Below are 21,012 nucleotides of genomic sequence, written 5' to 3'. Positions count from 1 at the left end.
CCAAGTCCGATTCAGTTAACCCGAACTTTTCATAAATTGTTTATTTCTTCCTGATGAATACCACCTGTGTACATTTTGTGAGATTTATTCATTAGCACAATCAACATTCCTAAATTGCCATATAAGGCTACCAGTTCCGCTGCGTTTGTGGGCGAGTTTTATTCATGAACATGTTTCTGTTTTGTTAGTTGGTTTTCTGAAATGTTATTGTCATCTAATCACTCCCTAAATATTTTCACTATGTGGGCAGTGACCAATCAGATAGGTGTGGTGGAGATATTAAAGCCAGGTATTGTTCGAACCCAACATTATCCGTGTAACTATCATCATGTTGGCAGACGCAGATACGAGCTCTGACAGCATCAAAAAGAAAGAAAGCAAGGTAATACATATCATGTTTAATATATAAATATGTTTGTGTTTATGTTTATTTGTTTCACACATACCACCGATCAGCCATAACATGGCAAGTGTAAGGATGTGAGCGACTTTGACAAAGGCCAAATTGTGATGGCTAGACGACTGGGTCAGAGAATCTCCAGAACTGCAGCTCTTGTGGGATGTTCCCAGTCTGCAGTGGTCAGGACCTACCAAAAGTTGTCCAAGGAAGGAAAACCGGTGAACCGGCGACAGGGTCATCGGCGGCCAAGGCTCATTGATGCACGTGGGGAGCGAAGTCTGGCCCGTGTTGTCTGATCTAATAGAAGAGCTACTCTACAAATTGCTGAAAAAGTTAATGCTGGTTACGATTGAAAGGCGTCAGAACACACAGTGCATCGCAGTTTGTTGCGTATGGGGCTGCGTAGCCGCAGACGGTCAGGGTGCCCATTCTGTCCTAATGTTTTGGCTGAAATGGACATTTTCATTCGATAAGATAACGCCACGAAATCTGATACAAACCTGACCACGGGATCTTTTATACAAAGGACGATGAAGATTCTCAGCCTGTCTGGTTAGGTAATTATGGAATTGAGAGTTATTAACAAAATAATGTCTAAAACAATGAGGTACATCTGCATCCTCATATCTCGCCTTAAAGACAAATGTACAGGTTTGAAGAATGTTGATGTCAAATAGTCAATAACTGAAATTATTTAAATTCATCATCATTAAATGCATAAAAAGGAAACACTGGTGCACAATTATCACAGATCCATGACGCTCAAATACAAGATGTCATTTTAGGAATAGGTGTACATTTGAAATGAAGCCCTTTTTTACAAAGAGAAAAGTGATTACCTGAACCCTTGGGCTTTTGGAATTTTGAACAATTGTTTTCCTGACTCATGTAATAATTGTAGGTAACTGTTTAAGACAAAAAAGTGTGTGGAAATGGTTTCTTGCCTTCAATTTAAACTGAAGGGGAATCACTTCCCTATTCCTTAGGTGTTTTAGAGGGATGATGAGTAATCAGTTTATCATATCTCAGATGAGCAACGTCCCCTCTTTTTCTGGCCTCTGTCATCGCTGGGATCAATTCCTTGCATTTCTGTCGAACAGATTCAGAGTAGTCTTCATTAACAAAAATGTTTGTGCCTTTACAGGAATTTCACTTTCTCCAGTACAGCAAGCCTGTCTTTATATCTGAGGAACTTAACCACTATAGGTCTTGGTTTTCCTCCTTGGCCAGGTGGTTTGCCAGAGCGGTGGGCATGCTTTAGTTTTATAAGCTTATGGCCAAGTTTCAGCTTTTCAGAGATGACTTTTCTGATCTTTTCTTAAGAGTCAGACCACTTCTCATGGCCAGTCTCCGAAAACAGAGGAAAGCTGCAGAGCTTGTGGAATAAACAACAAAGGAGTGTGGAAGATGCCAGGGTTAGTGAAAGATCCTACACAACCCCAAAGTCCGGATTATGTATGTTTACTGTCTATTGTTGAGTTCGTGGCCAGTCTATAGCAAAAGATGATGAGACGTGGGAGGTATGGAAAATGAAGGTGAGACAGATTGCAGTATGAAATGAAGAAAAACTAGTTCACCAACCAGGAGAACTGGGAGCGTTTTGTTTTTTTTACTGGTACTCCTTTTGAGATAAATAGGTGTGTCCAATGTTTGTTCTACCAGGTGCTCAATGATCCTGTCGGCGTGTTTTAAGCCATTCCTTTGAAGCTTTGGCTTCGTGTTTGGGCTCACTGTGCCCAAATATTTTCATATTTTTATCCTCTAGCTAGCTCGCACAGCCCTCAGGAGAACTGGAGCTGGTTTTACTGGTACTCTTTTGGGTCATAATTGAACTGGGTTTTGGTTCTATCTTCTGCTAGGTGTTTAATGATCCCATCCATGGCACGGTGGAGTTACCCCCACTTCTCATCAAAATGATTGACACACCTCAGTTCCAGAGACTACGATACATCAAGCAGCTTGGAGGGGCCTACTTTGTGTACCCTGGAGCATCCCACAACCGCTTTGAACACTCAATTGGGTATGTCCATATGTTATCAAATAGTTTATGTTTTAAGGTAATCACTACTGAAATCCAGCAAAGACTGGTTTGTCGTAAATCACCTAATAAAATCAATAAAACCAAAGTAAACACACTGCATACCGTAGTATAGATATAATAAAAGTTCATATTTCCAATTTTGCAGAAGGATATTTGTGTGGTAATTGTGTAATGAGTTTTTGTTGTTGTTGTTGTGTGCTGTATGTGCTGTAAAGGGTGGCACACTTAGCAGGAAAACTTGCAAAAGCTCTGCAAACAAGGCAAAAGGAGGACTCCGAAATCACTAAAGCCCCGAAAACAAGGCAAAAGGATGACCCCGAAATCACTGAAGCCCAGAAAACAAGGCTGGAATACGAAATCACTGACAGGGACATCCTTTGTGTGCAGATTGCTGGTCTTTGCCATGACTTGGGTGAGTGATACACACCTTTTCACTATGACATGTAGTAGGTTTTAAGGGTTGTGCAATGATTTGTATGTTCACATAAAAATGTACAATGTACGTTTGACTACTGTTAGCTGTGAGCTACTACCAGTTAAAACTCAACAGATCATTCAGATTTGATGCCTAACATGCAGGAAAGTTGAAAGATTATGCCCTTTGACCTACTGGGAGGGCCTTTAATGTGAAATACTAAATATTTATAAGTGCAATAATCATTTAAATACACAATAACAGCGCACATTTTCAGACAGTCTCTCCTGGAAGGCTTTTATAGTGTTGCAGTCGTTGCATACACAAAAACTGACTCCCTCCTTCACTCGATCACTACTAACAAAATAGACACTCAATGGTTTCATCTATAGTGGGCAGAGCTGAGTATGGCACGACTACTGGTATATTGTTGCATTGATGAAAATAATGCTGTGAAAAATGTACCTCATTCCAAGTTCATCAAAACAACAAATAAACAGGAGGGAGTGTTGAATTTACATTAACAGCAAACAAACAAAACAGGCCTGCTAAGAAATACTAGATCTACAAATAGCTCACTTCACCGTTTACGTTAGTTCACTTTACACACAATCATCATTAGGTTAACTTATATTTATTTCTCCATATTTAGGACATGGGCCCTTTTCCCATATGTTTGAGCAGATGTTCATCGACATAGCACGTCCACAAGTTGACAAAAAGAAAAAGTGGAAGGTAAGAAATTATTTTTTCTGTTGTCTATAATGTGTGACATAATAACCAACCACAAAAATGAAGCATGTATAAAAAACACAACCAGGAGCTGCTTTAATGACAGAAGTCTCTGCTGCCTACTAACCGAGATTTTAAAGTGCTCCTCCAAGCTTTGAATATTCGCTGTTGATTGATAGCCCTATTTGCTGTAACGTTACTGTGCAACACTTATGTGAAGTTGCAGGACTGTTTTACCTTCAGTGAATGATAATACTTAATCCGTGAATCGCTAGCTTCATCAGTGAAGCAAGCGATTCATATGACTACCCAGTGCTAGTTGTTATAATCGCTGTTGTTATAATTGTTGTGCTGACATCTACATATTAGGTAAGCGCAAAGTTTCTTGTTTGTATGCTTTACTCACAGGTACGTGAATTATCCTGGATATGAAGCGTTCATATTGCAAAATAATACAGTGATTTATAGTGATCATGTCTGTCTGGGTCAAATTGATCACTATAAGCGGATGATTATTATAACCCATTTTTTGCTTTTTGATTTGCCCCAAACTGTATGTGATTAACATAAAGTGGGCATGTCTGTAAAGGAGAGACTCGTGGGTACCCATAGAACCCATTTTCATTCACATACAGTATCTTGAAGTCAGAGGTAAAGGGACCCCTTTGACACACACCAACATCATGTGGGTCACTCTCAATGTATGAAGAGAGTAGTAGAGATGAAGAGGTTAAAGATCTGGATTAGGGGGAGCAGGGAGAAGCAGGCCGTATGCACTACAAGGCACCCAGTCGGCATGTAAGTTATGGCCACAGACCTGTCGTCTAGCAAATGTGAGACATAAGACAAGCATTCACATTCTGTTTATCCTGTAGAGATGGGCTCTTTCTACTTGAGCAGTGAGGCATTGTTTTTTCATTTTAAATTCTTGTATTAATATATTATTGATTCGGTGTATCTTACAGCATGAGAAAGCCTCTAAAGAGATGTTTGACCACATGGTGAAAAGTAATAACCTGGAGGACGAGATGAAGAAGAATGGCCTGAAGCTGCCCGATGACACTATCTTCATCAAAGAGATGATTGCAGGACTGCCTAAAAGAGATCAAGGCCAGGAAGTACTGGACATTAAAGCTGAAGTAGGCAGATTGGAGCAAACATATAAAAACATATAAAAAAAGTTATTTTTATAAAACGGTCACCATATCCTGACAGTAGTACATGAAACAGGTAACCTGAAAAAAATCATGTGCCTCTGTGTCCTCCGGTGCTCCTTACTGCATCTGCAAGATTTCATAGACCGGAGAAAAACAAGCAGTCAGAGCTGACCTGAGATCTGCTGTCCAGCTGCTGTCTATTAGAGCAAGCTGTCAATCACTTGTGAACTCCGACCAAACGGTCAAACTAGGCAGCGCTGATCAAATATGAATCAATATGTTCCGTTAACGCCTATTTCTCGCCTCAAATGTTTTCAGAATCATCTTGTAGTGCACGGTTTAGCTGTAAAATTATAAAGTTTGTGACCCCACAGCCATGTTGAGATCAGGTTGAGATGGCTTGAAGAACTGCTAGTACCGGTCACATGACCGGAGCACAGCCAATAGGAACGCTCTCTCTCTGAAATGACCTGTGATTGGTTAAAGTCTCCCGTAACGGGCTAGATTTTCTAAAGCCTGAAAACAGAGCCATGAGGAGGTGCAGAAGTCTAGTTATCGCTCAGATCACTTGAATAACAATAAGCTGAAAGGTTATTATGGAATTTTTGCCCAATGATGCCAAAAATATACTGCCTACTGCCATTTTAATAAAGCCTGTGTGAATTGTGTGAAATCAGTATCATCATCATTGCTACAGCAGCCAATGTCTAATGCCACTGTTGTGCTGTCATCTCCACAGTGGCCATATAAAGGTCGTAAAAAAGAGAAGTCCTTCCTCTATGAAATCGTGGCCAACAAAAGAAATGGCATTGATGTGGACAAGTTTGACTACCTTGCCAGGTGGGGCTTGTTGAACAGCTACTATACAATTAACTATTTGATGCAGAGTGATGAGCACCGATGTATTATTTCCCCTGAACAATTACAATATTCTCCGGATTATTTCAACAATATGCAGCATTCTCCCGGGTGACTTGCTTAGTTTTTCGTAATAAGCCCATTTTCTTAACACATTTCTTCACTCTGTCTCTTCTCAGGGACTCCTACCACCTGGGCATCCAGAACAACTTTGACCATCGCCGCTTCATAAAGTTTGCCAGGGTGTGTGAGGTGGACAGGGAGGTGGACAAGGAGATGCAAAAGAAGATGCACAAGGAGATGCACATCTGCACTAGAGAAAAGGTGCCGACTTTACTACGTCTTCTTTTTTGATCAGCATTTAAAATAGCAATACTTTTCAGGGTCTAACAATAAGGGTTGCCTGATGATACGGGGCCAGTAAATACAATCAGCCAGCTGCTCGATCAGGCCAGTGCTCTAAAAATTGAGCGTTGAAAGGCAAAAGGACACTCTTGCATCTTGGAGAAAAAAATCATACAGTACAACTGAGAATGATGACTTGTGTTACATGAGTAGCATAGCTCCTTTAATAGCTCAATGCGTAGTGAGTGTGTGGTCGAGCAAGAGAGAGAGAGTGACAGTGGCTGTGCTCAGAGAGGTGTTGGAGATCAGATCGGAGAAGAAACAGTAAAGTTGTGGTAGTAAATGTACAGTGTACATCACCTTTTGTGTGCATGTCAAAACAAATTCATGCATGTATCTGAATGTGTGATTTTGTGAAAACCAAAAAAAACATGAAGAAGAGGAAGAAAGAAGAAGGACTAATTCATTGATCCCCTGAGGAGAAATTCAGTTTTTCCCCTCTGTTGGTATTTTTTACACATTATACACAGGCCAGAAATACATACACACATGCACAAACAGGACCTATACACATGCATTAATGGAGAGATGTCAGAGCGAGGGCCGGGGACTGCCCATGAAAGGCGCCCCAAGCAGTTGGGAGTTTGGTGCCTTGCTCAAGGGCTCGGCAGTGCCCAAGAGGCAACTGGCACCTCTCCAGCTACCAGTCCACACTCACTACTCAGATATGCATTTGCATGTGTAAAAAGTATATTATGTAGAAATATTTTGTGTATTTGTAATTAAAATGTGTGCAGGAATATTTTCAACAGTGAGGTTTCACAAAGTCTGAGAGATGGACACACAAATTTCCTTTCTGTGTATTCAACCCTGAAATTACAAGCTACAAGCAAGAAGTTTGACTCTGTTTTTACACCTGAGCTGACTAGCCAATCAGCATGGATATAGAAACTTCATTGGCCGCTGCTGTATTTCGCGCCTATGCGTCTCCGTGTCCACTATATTGGAGCAGCCAAGCTCCGCTAATAAACAAATACAATGTGTATCGACAGATGCAGACTTCTCCACAAAATTGACCGTAACTCGCTTAAAGCTGAAGTAGGCGAGATTGGAGCAAATATGATAAAAAAAACATTTTTATAAAACAGTCGCTACATCCTGACAGTAGCACATGAAACAGGTAACCTGAAAAAAGTCATGTGCCTCTGTGTCCTCCGGTGTTCCTAACGGCATCTGCAAGATTTCACTTACCGGAGGAAAACAAGCAGTCAGAGCTGATCTGAGGTCCGCTGTCCAGCTGCTGTCCATGAGAGCCGGCCGTCAATCACTCGTGAACTCCGACCTAACGGTCAAACTCGGCCGCGCTGATCAAATATGGATCAATATTATGTTACGTTAATGCCTATTTCTCGCCTCAAATGTTTTCAGAATCATCTTGTAGTGCACGGTTTAGCTGTAAAATAACAAAGTTTGTGATGCCGCCGCCATTGTAAAATCAGGTGAAGTTATGCCAAGTACCGGTCACATGACCGGAGCACAGCCAATAGGAACGCTCTCTGAATGAAATGACCTGTGATTGGTCAAAGTCTCCCGTCACGGGCTAGATTTTTTAAAGCCTGAAATCAGAGCCATGAGGAGGTGCAGAAGTCTAGTTATCGCTCAGATCACTTGAATAACAATATGCTGAAAAGTTATAATGGAATTTTTGCCCAATGATGCCAAAAAATATACTACCTACTACCACTTTGATTCTGAAAAGACTTTCATGAAATTTCGGTTGATATAAACATGAGAAATTGAACATGATACTGGTTACTTACTGTAATTAAATTCTGTTACTTGAGTGGATCTAATCAGCTCTATACCAAAACATTAACCTTCTGAAAAGCCAGAACTTCCTCTGGGACATGCAGGCTCCGATCTATGAATAGGCAACATCCCACCTCGCACAAAATATTTCTGCAGCTGCAAAACATTATTACACATTCACAAACTTGAATGTGTGAGAATGTATTACATTAATGACTCGTATTTACTTCCATATGTACCCTGCATTTACATGATTAGTTGTAACATACAGATAATTCTTTTAACAGGAGTTGGACAATCTGTATGAAATGTTCCACACAAGGCACTGTCTCGACAGAAGAGCCTACAAGCACAAAGTGAACAAGATCATAGAGACTATGTGAGTACCCTCCCTTCCCTAGTTGGTACTGCAACAGCATTTACCTTTGTCTGCTGGTAGCTTATTTCATTTGCTTATAATTCAGTCTCTTGTATGATATGCATAAAAGTGATAATATGTTGTATCCAGGATCGCAGAGGCTTTCTTAAAAGCAGACGAGTACATCCCGATTGAAGGCTCAAAGGGGAAAATGTTCAAACTCTCCACAGCCATAGATGACATGGAGGCCTACACCAAGCTGACAGGTCAGTAGAAACCACCGTGTGCTATGAGCTTGTGTTTTAACATTAAGACACAGGGAGGAGTTGGCAGGATACATGAACCACCATCTGTACCATGTTTAACAAAAACTTCATGTCCGTCTTTTAAAACATGCTGAACTGTCTAAACATCAGTATTATCACTCGTGTTTTGTTTGTTTGCTTTTTTTTTTTATTGCTGTTTTAGTTTTTTATATAAACTGATATGAACTGACAATTTTCTGAATTATTCTAAGGATTTTCGGTACTGGATGGCTCAGTTACTTACCTGCACACAAAGAGATCAACTATTGAGGTCTAGCAGTTGACGTAACAGTGTCTAACAGTCGCCGCACTGCTAGCATATTAAAGCATTAGTGAGGATCTGAGGAACTATAAATCAAAGCGTAAGCCATTAGTCAACCATAAAGCCAGCTTTACTTGTACACTTTAGCAATTTAGTTACAACAATAACAGCTTAGCTAGCTCGCTCACCAGTATTCATAAACTAATATGAACACATGGATGAATCGTTTTTCTGACCCATGAGCTCGATAAAGATCGTCTTTACGGACTCTCATTCACGCCGCTCTAAAAAGTCAGAATCCTCACTATGATCCATGTAGAAGACATGGAAACAAAGAAACAGCATTGTTCCTGTGTTGCAGTGTAGAGCTAGTTAAGTATGATAAGGAACTAGAATCAACGCCTCAAGGTTGTATGCCTCCACCAACCTGTCAAGTTGCAGTTTACATCCATGCCTGTCCAAAATGTCATTTTATCCTATTAGACATTTGTGTAAAATTGTCATAATTAGCATATGAATTCTTGAGTTATGGCCAAAAATGTGTTTTGTGAGGTCACAGTGCCCTTTGACCAACAAAATCTAATCAGTTCATCCTTGATACCAAGTGGATGTTTGTCCCAAAGTTGAAGAAATTCCCTCCAGGTCTTCCTGAGATATCACGTTCACGAGAATGGACTTGACGTATGTACAGACGGACGGACAACCAGAAAAAAACTAAAAATGGAAGATCATAACATAACCCTGTTGCTATATACTTGGATTTGTAAGACAGGGATTAGGTTTAGGCATTATTGTTTGTATTTTCAAATAGTACGTTTTTACTTCTAACATTAAAAATAAAAAAAAATATTTTAGGATATTAACTAACCAGTGTGTTTTCTGGGGTAACGAGATTGGCTGGGAGTTGACTTTTGCACTTGTGATTTTGGTTTTGTAAAGGCTAAATAAAGACACAACCCTCCAAACTCTAGATGCCGAGTAATCTCTCGCCCTTTAATGCCCCATGCACATCGCTTCAGCATGGGGAGAAATCCTAAACTTGCCGTGCCTGGTTACGGTTGCTTAGTTACGATTGGACTATTGGGTTGAACAAATGGTCAATTAAAATTTCGAAAGCATCTGTTTTTGATAATGCACATATTAAATGATGAATGGCAACCAGTCCTGTAAATTACAAAGATGTAATGAGTGATAATATACATTCGAGATTAAGCTAGCTTTTATCAAGCATGTTTATATAAAATGAATGTTAAAGTAATAGTAGTAGTTTTATAGTAATCATAAATATGAACAAATTAGGGCTGTCAATCGATTAAATTATTTAATCGCGATTAATCCAATGATTGTCCAGAGCTAATCGCAAATTAATCACATTTTGTATCTGTTCAAAATGAACCTTAAAGGGAAATTTGTTAAGTATTTAATACTCTTATCAACAAATATGCCTGCTTTATGCAAATGTATGTATATATTTATTATTGGAAACCAATTAACAACACAAAACAATGACAAATACTGTACAGAAACCCTCACAGGTACTGTATTTAGCATAAAAAAAGTTATGCTCAGTACCTAGGGAACATTGAGGAGGTTGTGCATGGAGCAGATAGATATCTGGCAAAAATTCTGCTTATAGCCAGCGAAAAAGCTAACAAGAAACTGGTATAAAGCAGAACCTCCGGGGAAAGATCACTGGTTTGAGATTGTCCGTGATAGCTTTTCAATGGAAAAACTGATGTACCAACTAAAATTAAAAGCAATATCTTCAACAAGAACTGGGGAAAATGGATAATTTACATGAAGCATGTGTTGTTGGAGAATATATACAAGTTTAACTGCCCCTGACAACTGTTACCCCTCCTGACAACTACTAAGTGTTGTATTGGTTGTTGAATTCTGTATAGATTATCATGATGTTCAGCCCAGGGCTGAATATGCGAAATAAATATCAAAGTTAAAAAAAAAAAAAAAATTATGCTCAAATCCATAACATGGCAAACTGCAGCCCAACAGGAAACAACAGCTGTCAGTGTCACAGTGTGTTGACTTGACTATGACTTGCCCCATCCTGCACGTGATCATCATAAAGTGGGCATGTCTGTAAAGAGGAGACTCGTGGGTACCCATAGAACCCATTTTCGTCCACATATCTTGAAGTCAAAGTCAAGGGACCCCTTTGGCCATGACAGTTTTGCCTCGCCAAACATTAGCACAAGTTTGCAGCGTTATTTATCCTCCTTCGCGACAAGCTAGTATGACCTGTTTGGTACCAATGGATGGATTCCTTAGGTTTTCTAGTTTCATATGATACCAGTATCTTCACAAAACTGAGCCCGCTACAAGCTCCGAAAGATCAAATAGCATTAGTTATTAGCTGATACAATTAGCGTTAAGTTATAGTTAATGGGTTAAAGAAATTAGTGGCATTAAAACATATTTGCGTTATCGTGTTAACTTTGACAGCCTTAGAAAAAACACTACACTTTTTAAGAACAATTTAATGAAGTAGAAATAATTCACATTTTGCTTAATTTTGTGAGTTATGCCTCTCAGTTTAGGGTGTCAGTTATTTATTTGTGTAATACTATCAATGATGTAGTAACATTTTCTTTGGTTTGTTCAAACTCATCTGTCTTCCACTGTGTTTCTCTGTTTGTCCTGTAGATGCATATGTGTTTGAAAAAATCCTCCACTCTACCGACGACGAGCTGAAAGAGGCGAGGGAGATTCTAGAAAACATCACCAAACGAAAACTCTATAAGTTTCTGGGCCAAACCCAGGCAGATGAAACCAAGAGCGTCGAAGAGGTCTGTGTGTTTGTGTCTTTGTATGGCTGAATAAGTAAGTTCTGCAAAATATAATTTCTCGAAAGAACTACAGGTGTCTGGGTGAAACGGAGCCTCACCCAAGCCTCACCAAGGTGTGCAGTAATGTCTTTGTGGTGCCATTTACATATTTTTGTTTCTGTCGTCAATGGAACGAGTATTCTGTAGTGATTTATAGAGCAGCTGTGGAGGAGATAGAGTAGAGCGGGGTTGGGTGTTCGATCCCTGGCTCCTCCTGTCCATATGTCAAAGTGTCCCATGTTGTTCCTGATGGTTAGGCCAGCGCCTGCAGCAGCTTTGATGCCATTAATGTGTGAGTGTGTGAATAGTAAACTTCTTTGTCAGTGCAGTCTATTTACATGTTAACATTATCCCCAAGCTGCAGTGCTGATAATCCTTATTTTATGATTGCAATGTTATCTGACAAATTCAGCTTGAATACTGGTTAACAACAACACCTGTGGTGTGTGACCAGTTATGTAGACATTTAAAAAGAGAGATCACAGAGAAACTTAGAGGCAACAGAAACTTTTTCTTAATTTTACTGCCACACAGCCACCTGTCAACTGGGCAAGCTTACATCTTTTTTTTGCAAAAGCTTTGTTTTCCAAAACACAGTAAAAATATCTATATTACGATTATACTCTCTGGAGAAAAACACTGTTTTAGTGTGGACAGAGAGCCAAAACTGAGAAACAAAGATGTTGATTGTGTGTTTTTAAAATGTAACTGCTTAATGTGAGCATGTTCTCACTGTGCGTTATCTTTTTCTCCTCTCTCCCAGCTAAAGGAAATATGGAAAAAGGAATTGGCCCTCCCTGAGGAGGATGGGCTGAAAGCAGACAACTTTAAAGATCTGGTGAGTTTTAGTCCAATTATTTGTACTTCCCTTTTCACAATCTTGGCATTTGTTTGATTATTCTTACTGTGCGTTATCTTTTTCTCCTCTCTCCCAGCTAAAGGAAATGATTCCCCGTTGGAAAGTGGAATTGGCCCTCCCTGAGGAGGATGGGCTGACACCAGAGGACTTTGTAGTTGTGGTGAGTTTTAGTCCAATTATTTGTACTTCACTTGTTTGATTATTTGTAAGATGTTGCCTACCTCTGTTGTGGCATCATTTACTTGAGAATATAAAAACAGGCTTCTCTCTCACCCTTCTCTTTTAGGACATTACTATGGACTATGGGATGAAAGACGAGAACCCCATCGATAAGATGCGTTTCTACAACAAGGAAGACGACAAAAAAGCATTCAAGATCCCGGAAAACAGGGTCAGAACTAAATAACAGTTTTAATGTTACTCTTTTGTTGCATTAGCTTGTGTGTATTTCTTTGTAAGGCAACCTCAGTTATGTCATTATTCTAAAAATTTTGCTGCTGTCATTCTTGTCAGAAGTCCAAGCTTTACCCAAAGTGCTTTTCTGAGACGCTGATCAGGTTTTACTGCAAGAAGACTGATGACAAGAAATGTCTGGAGACAGCAGAGAAGCACTTCAAAAATGTGAAGCAAAGATTCTTTCCAGAGCCTCTGGTAATAATTTTATATCTAAGCTGTTAAATATAGTATGTGTATATGAGACAGACAGACAGACAGACAGACAGACAGACAGACAGACAGACAGATAGATAGGCAGGCTTTGTTGAATATTTGATTCTGATTGGTCAATCATGGCGTTCTACGGTCTGTTATTTCGTGCTGTTGCTATGGGCACAGTTCTGATGTCCGACTCTGGCGGGCCATTTTTGTATCAAATTATTGATTTCTTAAGTAAGTAGCCGTGTCATAAGCGGGATAATGTACAGCTAGCGGGTCATTGTTGTGAAATAAACCCCTTCAGGGTGATGCTTCACGTCGGGGTCCACCCTTCCTCTAAGATCCGCATCGCCCTGTCGGGGTTTATTTCACAACAATGACTGGCTCGCTATACATTATCCCATACATATATTAGGGTTGTCAATCGATTAAAATATTTAATCGTGACTAATTTGCAATTTATCACACATTTTTATCTGAGCAAAATGTACCTTAAAGGGAGATTTTCAAGTATTTAATACTCTTATCAACATGTAACAGCCCTTGGCTTGGGTAAGCAAGACGCAGAGAGTCCAAACAGCTTGACAGAGATACAGTCTCCTTACTTTTTCCGACAGGTGCCTCATATCCCTCACTCCCGTTGTTGTCCATGCTGGATCCGTCCCCATCGTTTTAAAGAGCAAGCACAGAAAGCAAAATAACGCATTAGCATGCCCGCATCCAGCTAGCCAGGTCTTTCTGGTGTAGCAGCTACGACAGAAGCCTGGCATATACTGAGACCTCAAAAAATCCTCCTTATTTTTGAGGTCTCAAGGTTGGCAACTATGCAAAACAACTACATTTGAAGGGATTTCCTTTAACAGAGCCTTCAACAAAGCGTGGTATACACAGCACAAGTGGCCGGGGATGGGGCCGGTCTGGGCTAAAATGCCAAGGCTTATTTTTTGTCCCAGTCTAGCCCTGCTTGGGGCGATAAAATAATCGCCCCTCTCTTATTAGATTTGAGGACGCTGATTGGCTAAATTTAATGTTATACGTTCATAGCTTGAATCAGCTATTGGCTAAGCTGCTACATAGACCCACCTGCTGTGGGCGATTTCTCCGTCGCCCAAGAGCTGAACTTCAGACATACAGACAGCCAGAGGGGAGTCAGGGGACGTGAAGGAAAACCATATATTTTACACAGATGATTTTTCTATCATATTTTACTGGGTTCATTCCATATGTTAAACACACAAATATTGACAATTTGTATAATTTATTATTATTATTATTATTATTATTATTATTATTATTATAAATAGTAGTAGTAGTAGTAGTAGTAGTAATGTTTTTCTTGTGTGTGGCTGTCTGGCTCAGGGGGTGCAGCGCCCTAGCACCACTGGACCTGTAGCAGAAGCAAGCAGGCTCAATGAACCTCAATCCGCTGACCAAGGGTGATAAACAAAAGATTTCAGGTAGTTTCTCTCCTTCTTCTCCCGATTCACTGACGTTTCCTTTTCTCACGATTTACTGGCGTTTCTCCCTCCGTGCGTGCATGTTTTTCTTTGGCGTTCGCCAATCGCTATGTTAACAACAAAATACAGCAGGTCGTAAATTAAAGGGGGTGACCTGGTCCCTTCTGGGGTGTCTGCCAACTTGTGGAAAGTACAGGGAAACTGCATAGGTTTGAGTTGTCACAATTCAAATTAATAAAATAAATAACTACAACCAGCAACAAACAAATACTTTTAAAAGGAAATGGATAATAATACATATGAACCAGTTACATTGCAATAGGGAGTAATGTCTGATCTCTGAAGTTCTAATTAACGGCCAGTTACAATGGGAGTGGCCAAATATGCTTGCTTTATGCAAATGTATGTATATATTTATTATTGGAAATCAATTAACAACACAAAACAATGACAAATATTGTCCAGAAACCCTCACAGGTACTGTATTTAGTATTAAAAAAATATGCTAGGATGACTGGTACCAGTGGATTCCTTAGGTTTTCTAGTTTGATATGATACCAGTATCTTCACTCTAGCTTTAAAACTGAGCCCGTTACAACCACCGAAAAATCGATTGCGTTAAAGAAACTAGTGGCGAGGTTCTATTAAATGGCAGTGATAGTATATCATATGTATTATGTTATGAGTATTAGGATATGAGTATCAGTAGTAGCAGGGATGGGGCGATTGTTTATGTCACATCTTGTCAGAGCTCCAGGATACAATTGCAGTTCAGCTGCTCTCTGATCTTGGATCTGGAGTTAGTGCAGTCTAGGGCTGGTGCTAATGATTAATTTCTCTATTAATCGACTATATAGTTTGGTATTTTCTATTACATCTATGGATATAAGAAGATAGAAAAAAAAATGGCTGTAACAATTTACTAAAGTCCAAGGTGGCATATAGCTTGTTTTATCCAACCAATGGTCCATCGCTGTCACATAAGACAAAGGAGCAAATCCTCACAAGTGAGAAGCTGGATCGAGGCAATGTTTGAATGATTAATTGTTTATCAAAATAGATGCCGATTCATTTTCTGTCGATCGACTAATCATTTCAGTTCCAGTGCAGTTTAGTCTCTGCTTCAGTAATGACGAATTGCATCTCTCACTCTGCACTTCTCTCGTTACTGATACTAATGATACTAATGCACTTTTGTTTTCTTTACAAGGAGCAAGAGACGCAGTAACACCGGAGCTCACCCCTGGAGAAAATATAGAAAACGATTTATCTGAAGTCTTGGAAGATGGAGATAAAAACTGAAAAAAGAGAAAAAACACTCCCTGATACTAATTGGTTCATTATGATTGAAAATTATACGGCCATATACTCTTTTTTGTTTTTTTAGAGCCGTTTAATATTATACACATAGCTTTGTTTGAGTTTGATCATGTTTAATCAGCTTTACTTTAGACTCTCTTCTCCATCTGCAGCTTTATATGTCACATTTAAAACTGAATCATTGTTTAATGCCATTGTGGGTATCAAAAGCATGTCATTGTGTAATTCTGTTGTGAACAAATCAATCATCATCATTCAATAGTCGGTCACATTCATTGTGTATTGTCTGTGTATAGACGAATCTGGCGAAATACTGAAAGTAACCAAGCTGCCATTACTGCGGTAGCATCTCCCTACAATACGCACAGGTTTGAATGCAAGTTGTCCTAAGAAGTTGTCCTACTTTTACCTTTACTTTCCATTTAACATTACTTTTGACAATGATGTCTAGGAGTTTGGGAAGAACCTGAGTTCTCAGAACGTTAACCTGACATGGTGAAACAAGTAACGTCAGCTAAGTTAAAACTGCTTAGCTAGCGTAGCTAACGTTAGTGGGCTGCGGTGGTCCCACAGAATAAATTAACTCAATCAACTAACTGTGGCGTTATTGTGAAATATAATGCTCTAACTAGGGCACCCTAATGACCACAAAGTAAATCTCATTAATCAGCCGGCATCACAAATAGAACCAGTATAAAGTGTCTGCTAACTGTTAACTGGTGACTCTCAGCCAAATGCACCATGGTTGCTCGTAGTGACGGCAGCTGTATCCTCATAAAAGCCTTCAATTTGACTTTAATCCATCTTAAATACATACTCATCTATGTTTATTATCTACGGAGACCATTTACGTACGTTATGACATGTAACCACGGACGCATTTGGCTGAAAGTCATCGGTTAACACGGTTAGCAGACAGTAGAGTCACTACGACTTGCCACCGCAGTAATGGCGGCGCTGCTAGATCGCGGAACACACAAAGCGGTCGCTGGATTCGTCTATTCCTTATGATCTGGGCAAGCTGTAAAGCACTACCAACGTGTACTGGAGTTAAAGTGAACATTTAATTTGTGGTTAAGGGATTTGAAATATTTAGAGGTGTTTGGTTTTGATGTTAGCCGTGTGAATTAATGTGGTGATCTGATAAGATATTATTTTTAACTTTGAGTGATGTTTGATTAGTGGTTGTTTAGGTGTTTGTTGTGGTTCCAACTTGGTTATTTTACTGTACTTTGCTCACTTACTGCATTTATTGTTACTTTTTAAATTTGTATTTAAATGTCTTTTATTGGTGACATATTTTATTTTATCCTGTTTTAAATGCCTCCGGTCACGGCTGTCGCAGTCACCGAGGCATTATGTTTTGGGTTTGTCCTTCTGGACCATTATGTTGAACGTGATATCTCAGGAACGCGTGGAGGGAATTTCTTCAAATTTGGCTCAAGCATCGACTTGGACTCAAAGATGAGATGAATTGAATTTTGGTGGTCATAGGTCAAAGGTCACTGTGACCTCACAGACAAACTTTGGGTATCTTTGTGTTTTGTTAATTGTGTGAAAATGTATTAGATTGTTATGTTCTGGGGCTATAAAGGGAAACCTACTAAAGGATATTAGAACCTTTCAACTGTATTCCTATTGAGATGGGTTGATAACAGATAATGTCTGCTCTATTTGAAATAAAACTATTTTCTCTTTGTTTTGTGTCCTCCTGCAGCTTAATTCATCCAACACCAGATGAAATCATACACTTGTTTTTCAGCTGCGATGATGATGTATTTACTGAATATTTCAACAAAGTCAAAGAAAAACCTTATGTGAACGAATTGTTTAAATGTGTATGGGCTCTGAAAAAATAATGAGGTAATTCAAGGCACAGGATGTATGCAGAAACGCATCATCCTGGTGCAATACAGACACACATGCAAACTCTCCAACATCCATCTATAAATAGCAATAAAAACATCTATTCATGCATATTACCTTATTGGAGCTGCAACAATTAACAAAAGTGTAGGTAACATTTACAATTTGCCTGAAACTCTTTCACTTATTACACTTAAAGGGACTGTTTGTAGCTTCTTACACGTATAAATCATTGCGGGTCGGTGTCCCATGTGCGCTCGTGTGTGGCTACGCTGTTCAGACAAGCCTCCAACTAAAACTACACGGAAGCACCAAAACCGCAAAGTTATATCTAGTGAAGCCTGTCTTGCAAAATAGTGTTGACCGCGGTCGGAGGACGCGTGGAGACCCTAGCTTTGGTCTCCAGGGCCGGAGTCTCTGCTGTACTCTGCTCCTCTGCCTGCTTGCCTTCACTCAGCTCGCTCCACCTCACGTGCATGCGCGCACACTACACACTGCAGAAGAGTTAGTTTAGCTCTGAGAATATCTAGTGAATGAACATTGGACATTTGTGCAGAAATAAATGCTGCAGCTCCTCCAGACCAACAGAGGTTTCCCGTGTCTTGTGAAGTTATCGTTTCCGACCAAAACTCCAGTGTCTCCCCTGTTTCCTCCGGCTGTGGTCGGGATGCTGAGGCAGGAAAAGCCAACACTAGGATCAGCATTGATTCATGGAGAGACCTTCGTCTGGTCAGATAACATTACTGCCAAGCAGGTGAAATATAGAGTGATATTGTGGTTTTAACTGCCGTGTGTCGCCTCACTGTTTTGAGCGATGCTCGTTCATGTCTATGTAGAGCGAGCACAAGCAAGAGCGCGAGCAACGGGATGCTGACTTTCGTTGACTTAACGGCCACAGGTGTCGCTGTTAACAAGCAATTTCTGATTCTTACTTACAGTCCCTTTAAAGTAAAAAAAATGAACGGAAGAAACAGAAGAAGAAGAATAAAGAAAGATTTGGATAACATACTGTGAACACAATAAGCGCTTTCTGTCCAAAATGAGTCATTATATCAGAACCAACACGGAAACCTCAGCACTCCACTCTATTTTGACTCTAGTGAATTTACTTTAATATGTGAGCATACAAACGAAACAAAACTTTACCTGCTGCTGCAGGTGTGGCCAACCAGTCAGACCAGGGTCAAAAAATAGCTACCACATACCATCACACACCCACACAGTAGAGACAGAGGAAGATGAGTACAACTGAAACTTAACCTTAATTGTTTCATGTAATTCTGTACCATTTATCAGTAGGCCTCAAGAGTATGGAAGGTTACTAGTCACACTTTGAAAGTAGCTCCCCAACACTGCTGAAATTTAATAAATGTAATGTATTTTAATAACAATAGTCCGTCAATAATGGACATTTTACCCTTTTTGCATTATATTTCAAGTAAATTTAAGCATTTGTTATACAAATTATACATCTGCAAAGAAAACTCTTATGTCTAGTTCTCATAGTTCTGTCCCATTTTAAACACACTGTCCGCATTGATTTAGGTAGGCTTAGGCTATTCTAATTTTTACACAGTACTACTTCTACTTTACTTTTTGTAAACTATACATTGGAACTTTTGGCCAGTGACACCAAATGGCCACATGATGACACTGTTGCTCAAATCTTTAGTGTTGCTTCACAGTAGTGATCCAATAAAACATGTGCTCTGCTGCACAATATGCTCAACTACTGGTTTATCTTTTTGTCATACATTTTGTGATAAACTTGGATCAAAATCAGAGATGAACACCAACAGAAGGAACCTGGCGACTACAATCATGTCAAAGATTTATTTCTATACAGGATGATGAAGATGTAATTAGTGTAATTTTATTGGTGACATATTTTATTTTATCCTGTTTTAAATGCCTCTGGTCACAGCTGTCGCCGGCACGGAGGCATTATGTTCTTGATTTGTCCTTCTGGACCATTATGTTGAACGTGATATCTGAACACGTTATTATCGCGTTAACTTTGACAGCTCTACTCTAAATCTAATATAGTCAATTTGCTCATGGCTCTAAGATTATATATTAGATTTGTATGCTTTTATTATGAAATTTAGCTCCATTATGCTAATGCCTTAACCTTTGTGGCGGTAAAACAAATTTGTGTTAATGCGTTATCACGTTAAAGCTGTATTGGGTAGAGATTGAGCAACTCTGATTAAAAAACGTTATTTTTATAAAACAGTCACTATATCTTACATGAGACATGTAATCCGAAAAAAATAATGTGCCTCTGTGTCCTCCGGTGCTCCTAATGGCATCTGCAAGATTTCACAGACCGGAGGAAAACAACCAATCAGAGTCGAGCTGGAGCTTTGCCGTCTCTGAGCAGCTGTCAATGGCTCGCAAACTCCGACCAAACGGTCAAACTAGGCAGCGTTGATCAAATATGAATCAATATTCTGTTACTGTAATGACTATTTCTCGCTTCAAGTGTTTTCAGAAACATCTTGTAGTGTACTGTTTAGCTGTAAAATGAGAGTTTGTGACCCAGCAGATCAGTTGAGGAAATACTAAGCACCGCCCACCAGCCGGAGCACAATCAATAGGAACGCTCTCTCTCTCTGAAATGACCTGTGATTGGTCAAAGTCTCCCATCGCGGGCTAGATTATTTAAAGCCTGAAAACAGAGCCATGAGGAGGTGCAGAAGTTTAGTTTTCTCTCAGAACACCTGAATTACAATATGCTGAAAGGTTATTATGGGCTTTTTGCCCAATGATGTCAAAAACGTTCTGCCTACTGAAGTTTTAACTTTGACAGCTCTAATTACAATATACAATTACATAGGCCTATATCATGAAGATTGTGTCCATATTGCCCATAGGAATAAACAGTTTTAAAAACGCCGGCACTGCATGTCCTACATCATTGTCATTGAACGTAATCACAACAGCGTCAACACACTGGCCTCTTTTGCTCCACTATGTCACTCAAACAACAAACTATATGTGGCTCCAACCTCCACATACCAGCCAAAGGGGAGCGACCTGCGTCAAGTTGTCTATAAACAGCAAATAATATACCGGTACTGTCCACTAATACATTGTTACTGTTATCTATTTCAACATGGAGCAAAAACAGGCAATCCCAACCAAAACGTATCTCTTAAAAGCCTCTATACGTGCTTTTGTATGAGTTTTATTGGCAAGAATTGTAGTAGATGCTGTGAAAATTACTTACTGGAAACTTGTTTTCCCTCATTGTTCATTGTATTCAGGGTCACCATGAGGTCATATTTTTTTTCTGGGAATTTAGGGAGTTCACTCACACTTGGTA

At 39.6% G+C, this 21,012-nt stretch overlaps 1 protein-coding gene across 1 annotated transcript; it reads left to right on the top strand.

The window, feature by feature from the left end:
* The first annotated feature begins 254 nt into the window (after nt 1–254).
* Nucleotides 255–17,515, top strand: LOC141772776 (deoxynucleoside triphosphate triphosphohydrolase SAMHD1-like). Its single transcript, XM_074644171.1, has 17 exons — nt 255–382; nt 2,260–2,420; nt 2,657–2,853; nt 3,509–3,591; nt 4,554–4,706; nt 5,485–5,585; nt 5,783–5,867; nt 5,904–5,927; nt 8,045–8,136; nt 8,266–8,381; nt 11,347–11,489; nt 12,292–12,366; nt 12,464–12,547; nt 12,674–12,778; nt 12,901–13,038; nt 14,401–14,498; nt 15,709–17,515. The coding sequence occupies exons 1-16, from the start codon at nt 329–331 to the stop codon at nt 14,479–14,481; spliced, it is 1,692 nt and encodes a 563-aa protein (XP_074500272.1). The 5' UTR covers nt 255–328; the 3' UTR covers nt 14,482–14,498; nt 15,709–17,515.
* Nucleotides 17,516–21,012: the final 3,497 nt, after the last annotated feature.

Source organism: Sebastes fasciatus, chromosome 8, assembly GCF_043250625.1.
Source record: "Sebastes fasciatus isolate fSebFas1 chromosome 8, fSebFas1.pri, whole genome shotgun sequence".
NCBI classification, from domain to species: Eukaryota; Metazoa; Chordata; class Actinopteri; order Perciformes; family Sebastidae; genus Sebastes; species Sebastes fasciatus.
This window is presented reverse-complemented; position numbering and strand designations above follow the sequence as displayed.

Coding starts and splice junctions, on each gene's coding strand:
- LOC141772776 (XM_074644171.1), top strand. CDS start 329: ATGTTGGCAGACGCAGATACGAGCTCTGACAGCATCAAAAAGAAAGAA. Junction 11,490..12,291: donor AAACCAAGAGCGTCGAAGAG/GTCTGTGTGTTT, acceptor CCTCTCTCCCAG/CTAAAGGAAATATGGAAAAA. Junction 13,039..14,400: donor GATTCTTTCCAGAGCCTCTG/GTAATAATTTTA, acceptor TGTCTGGCTCAG/GGGGTGCAGCGCCCTAGCAC.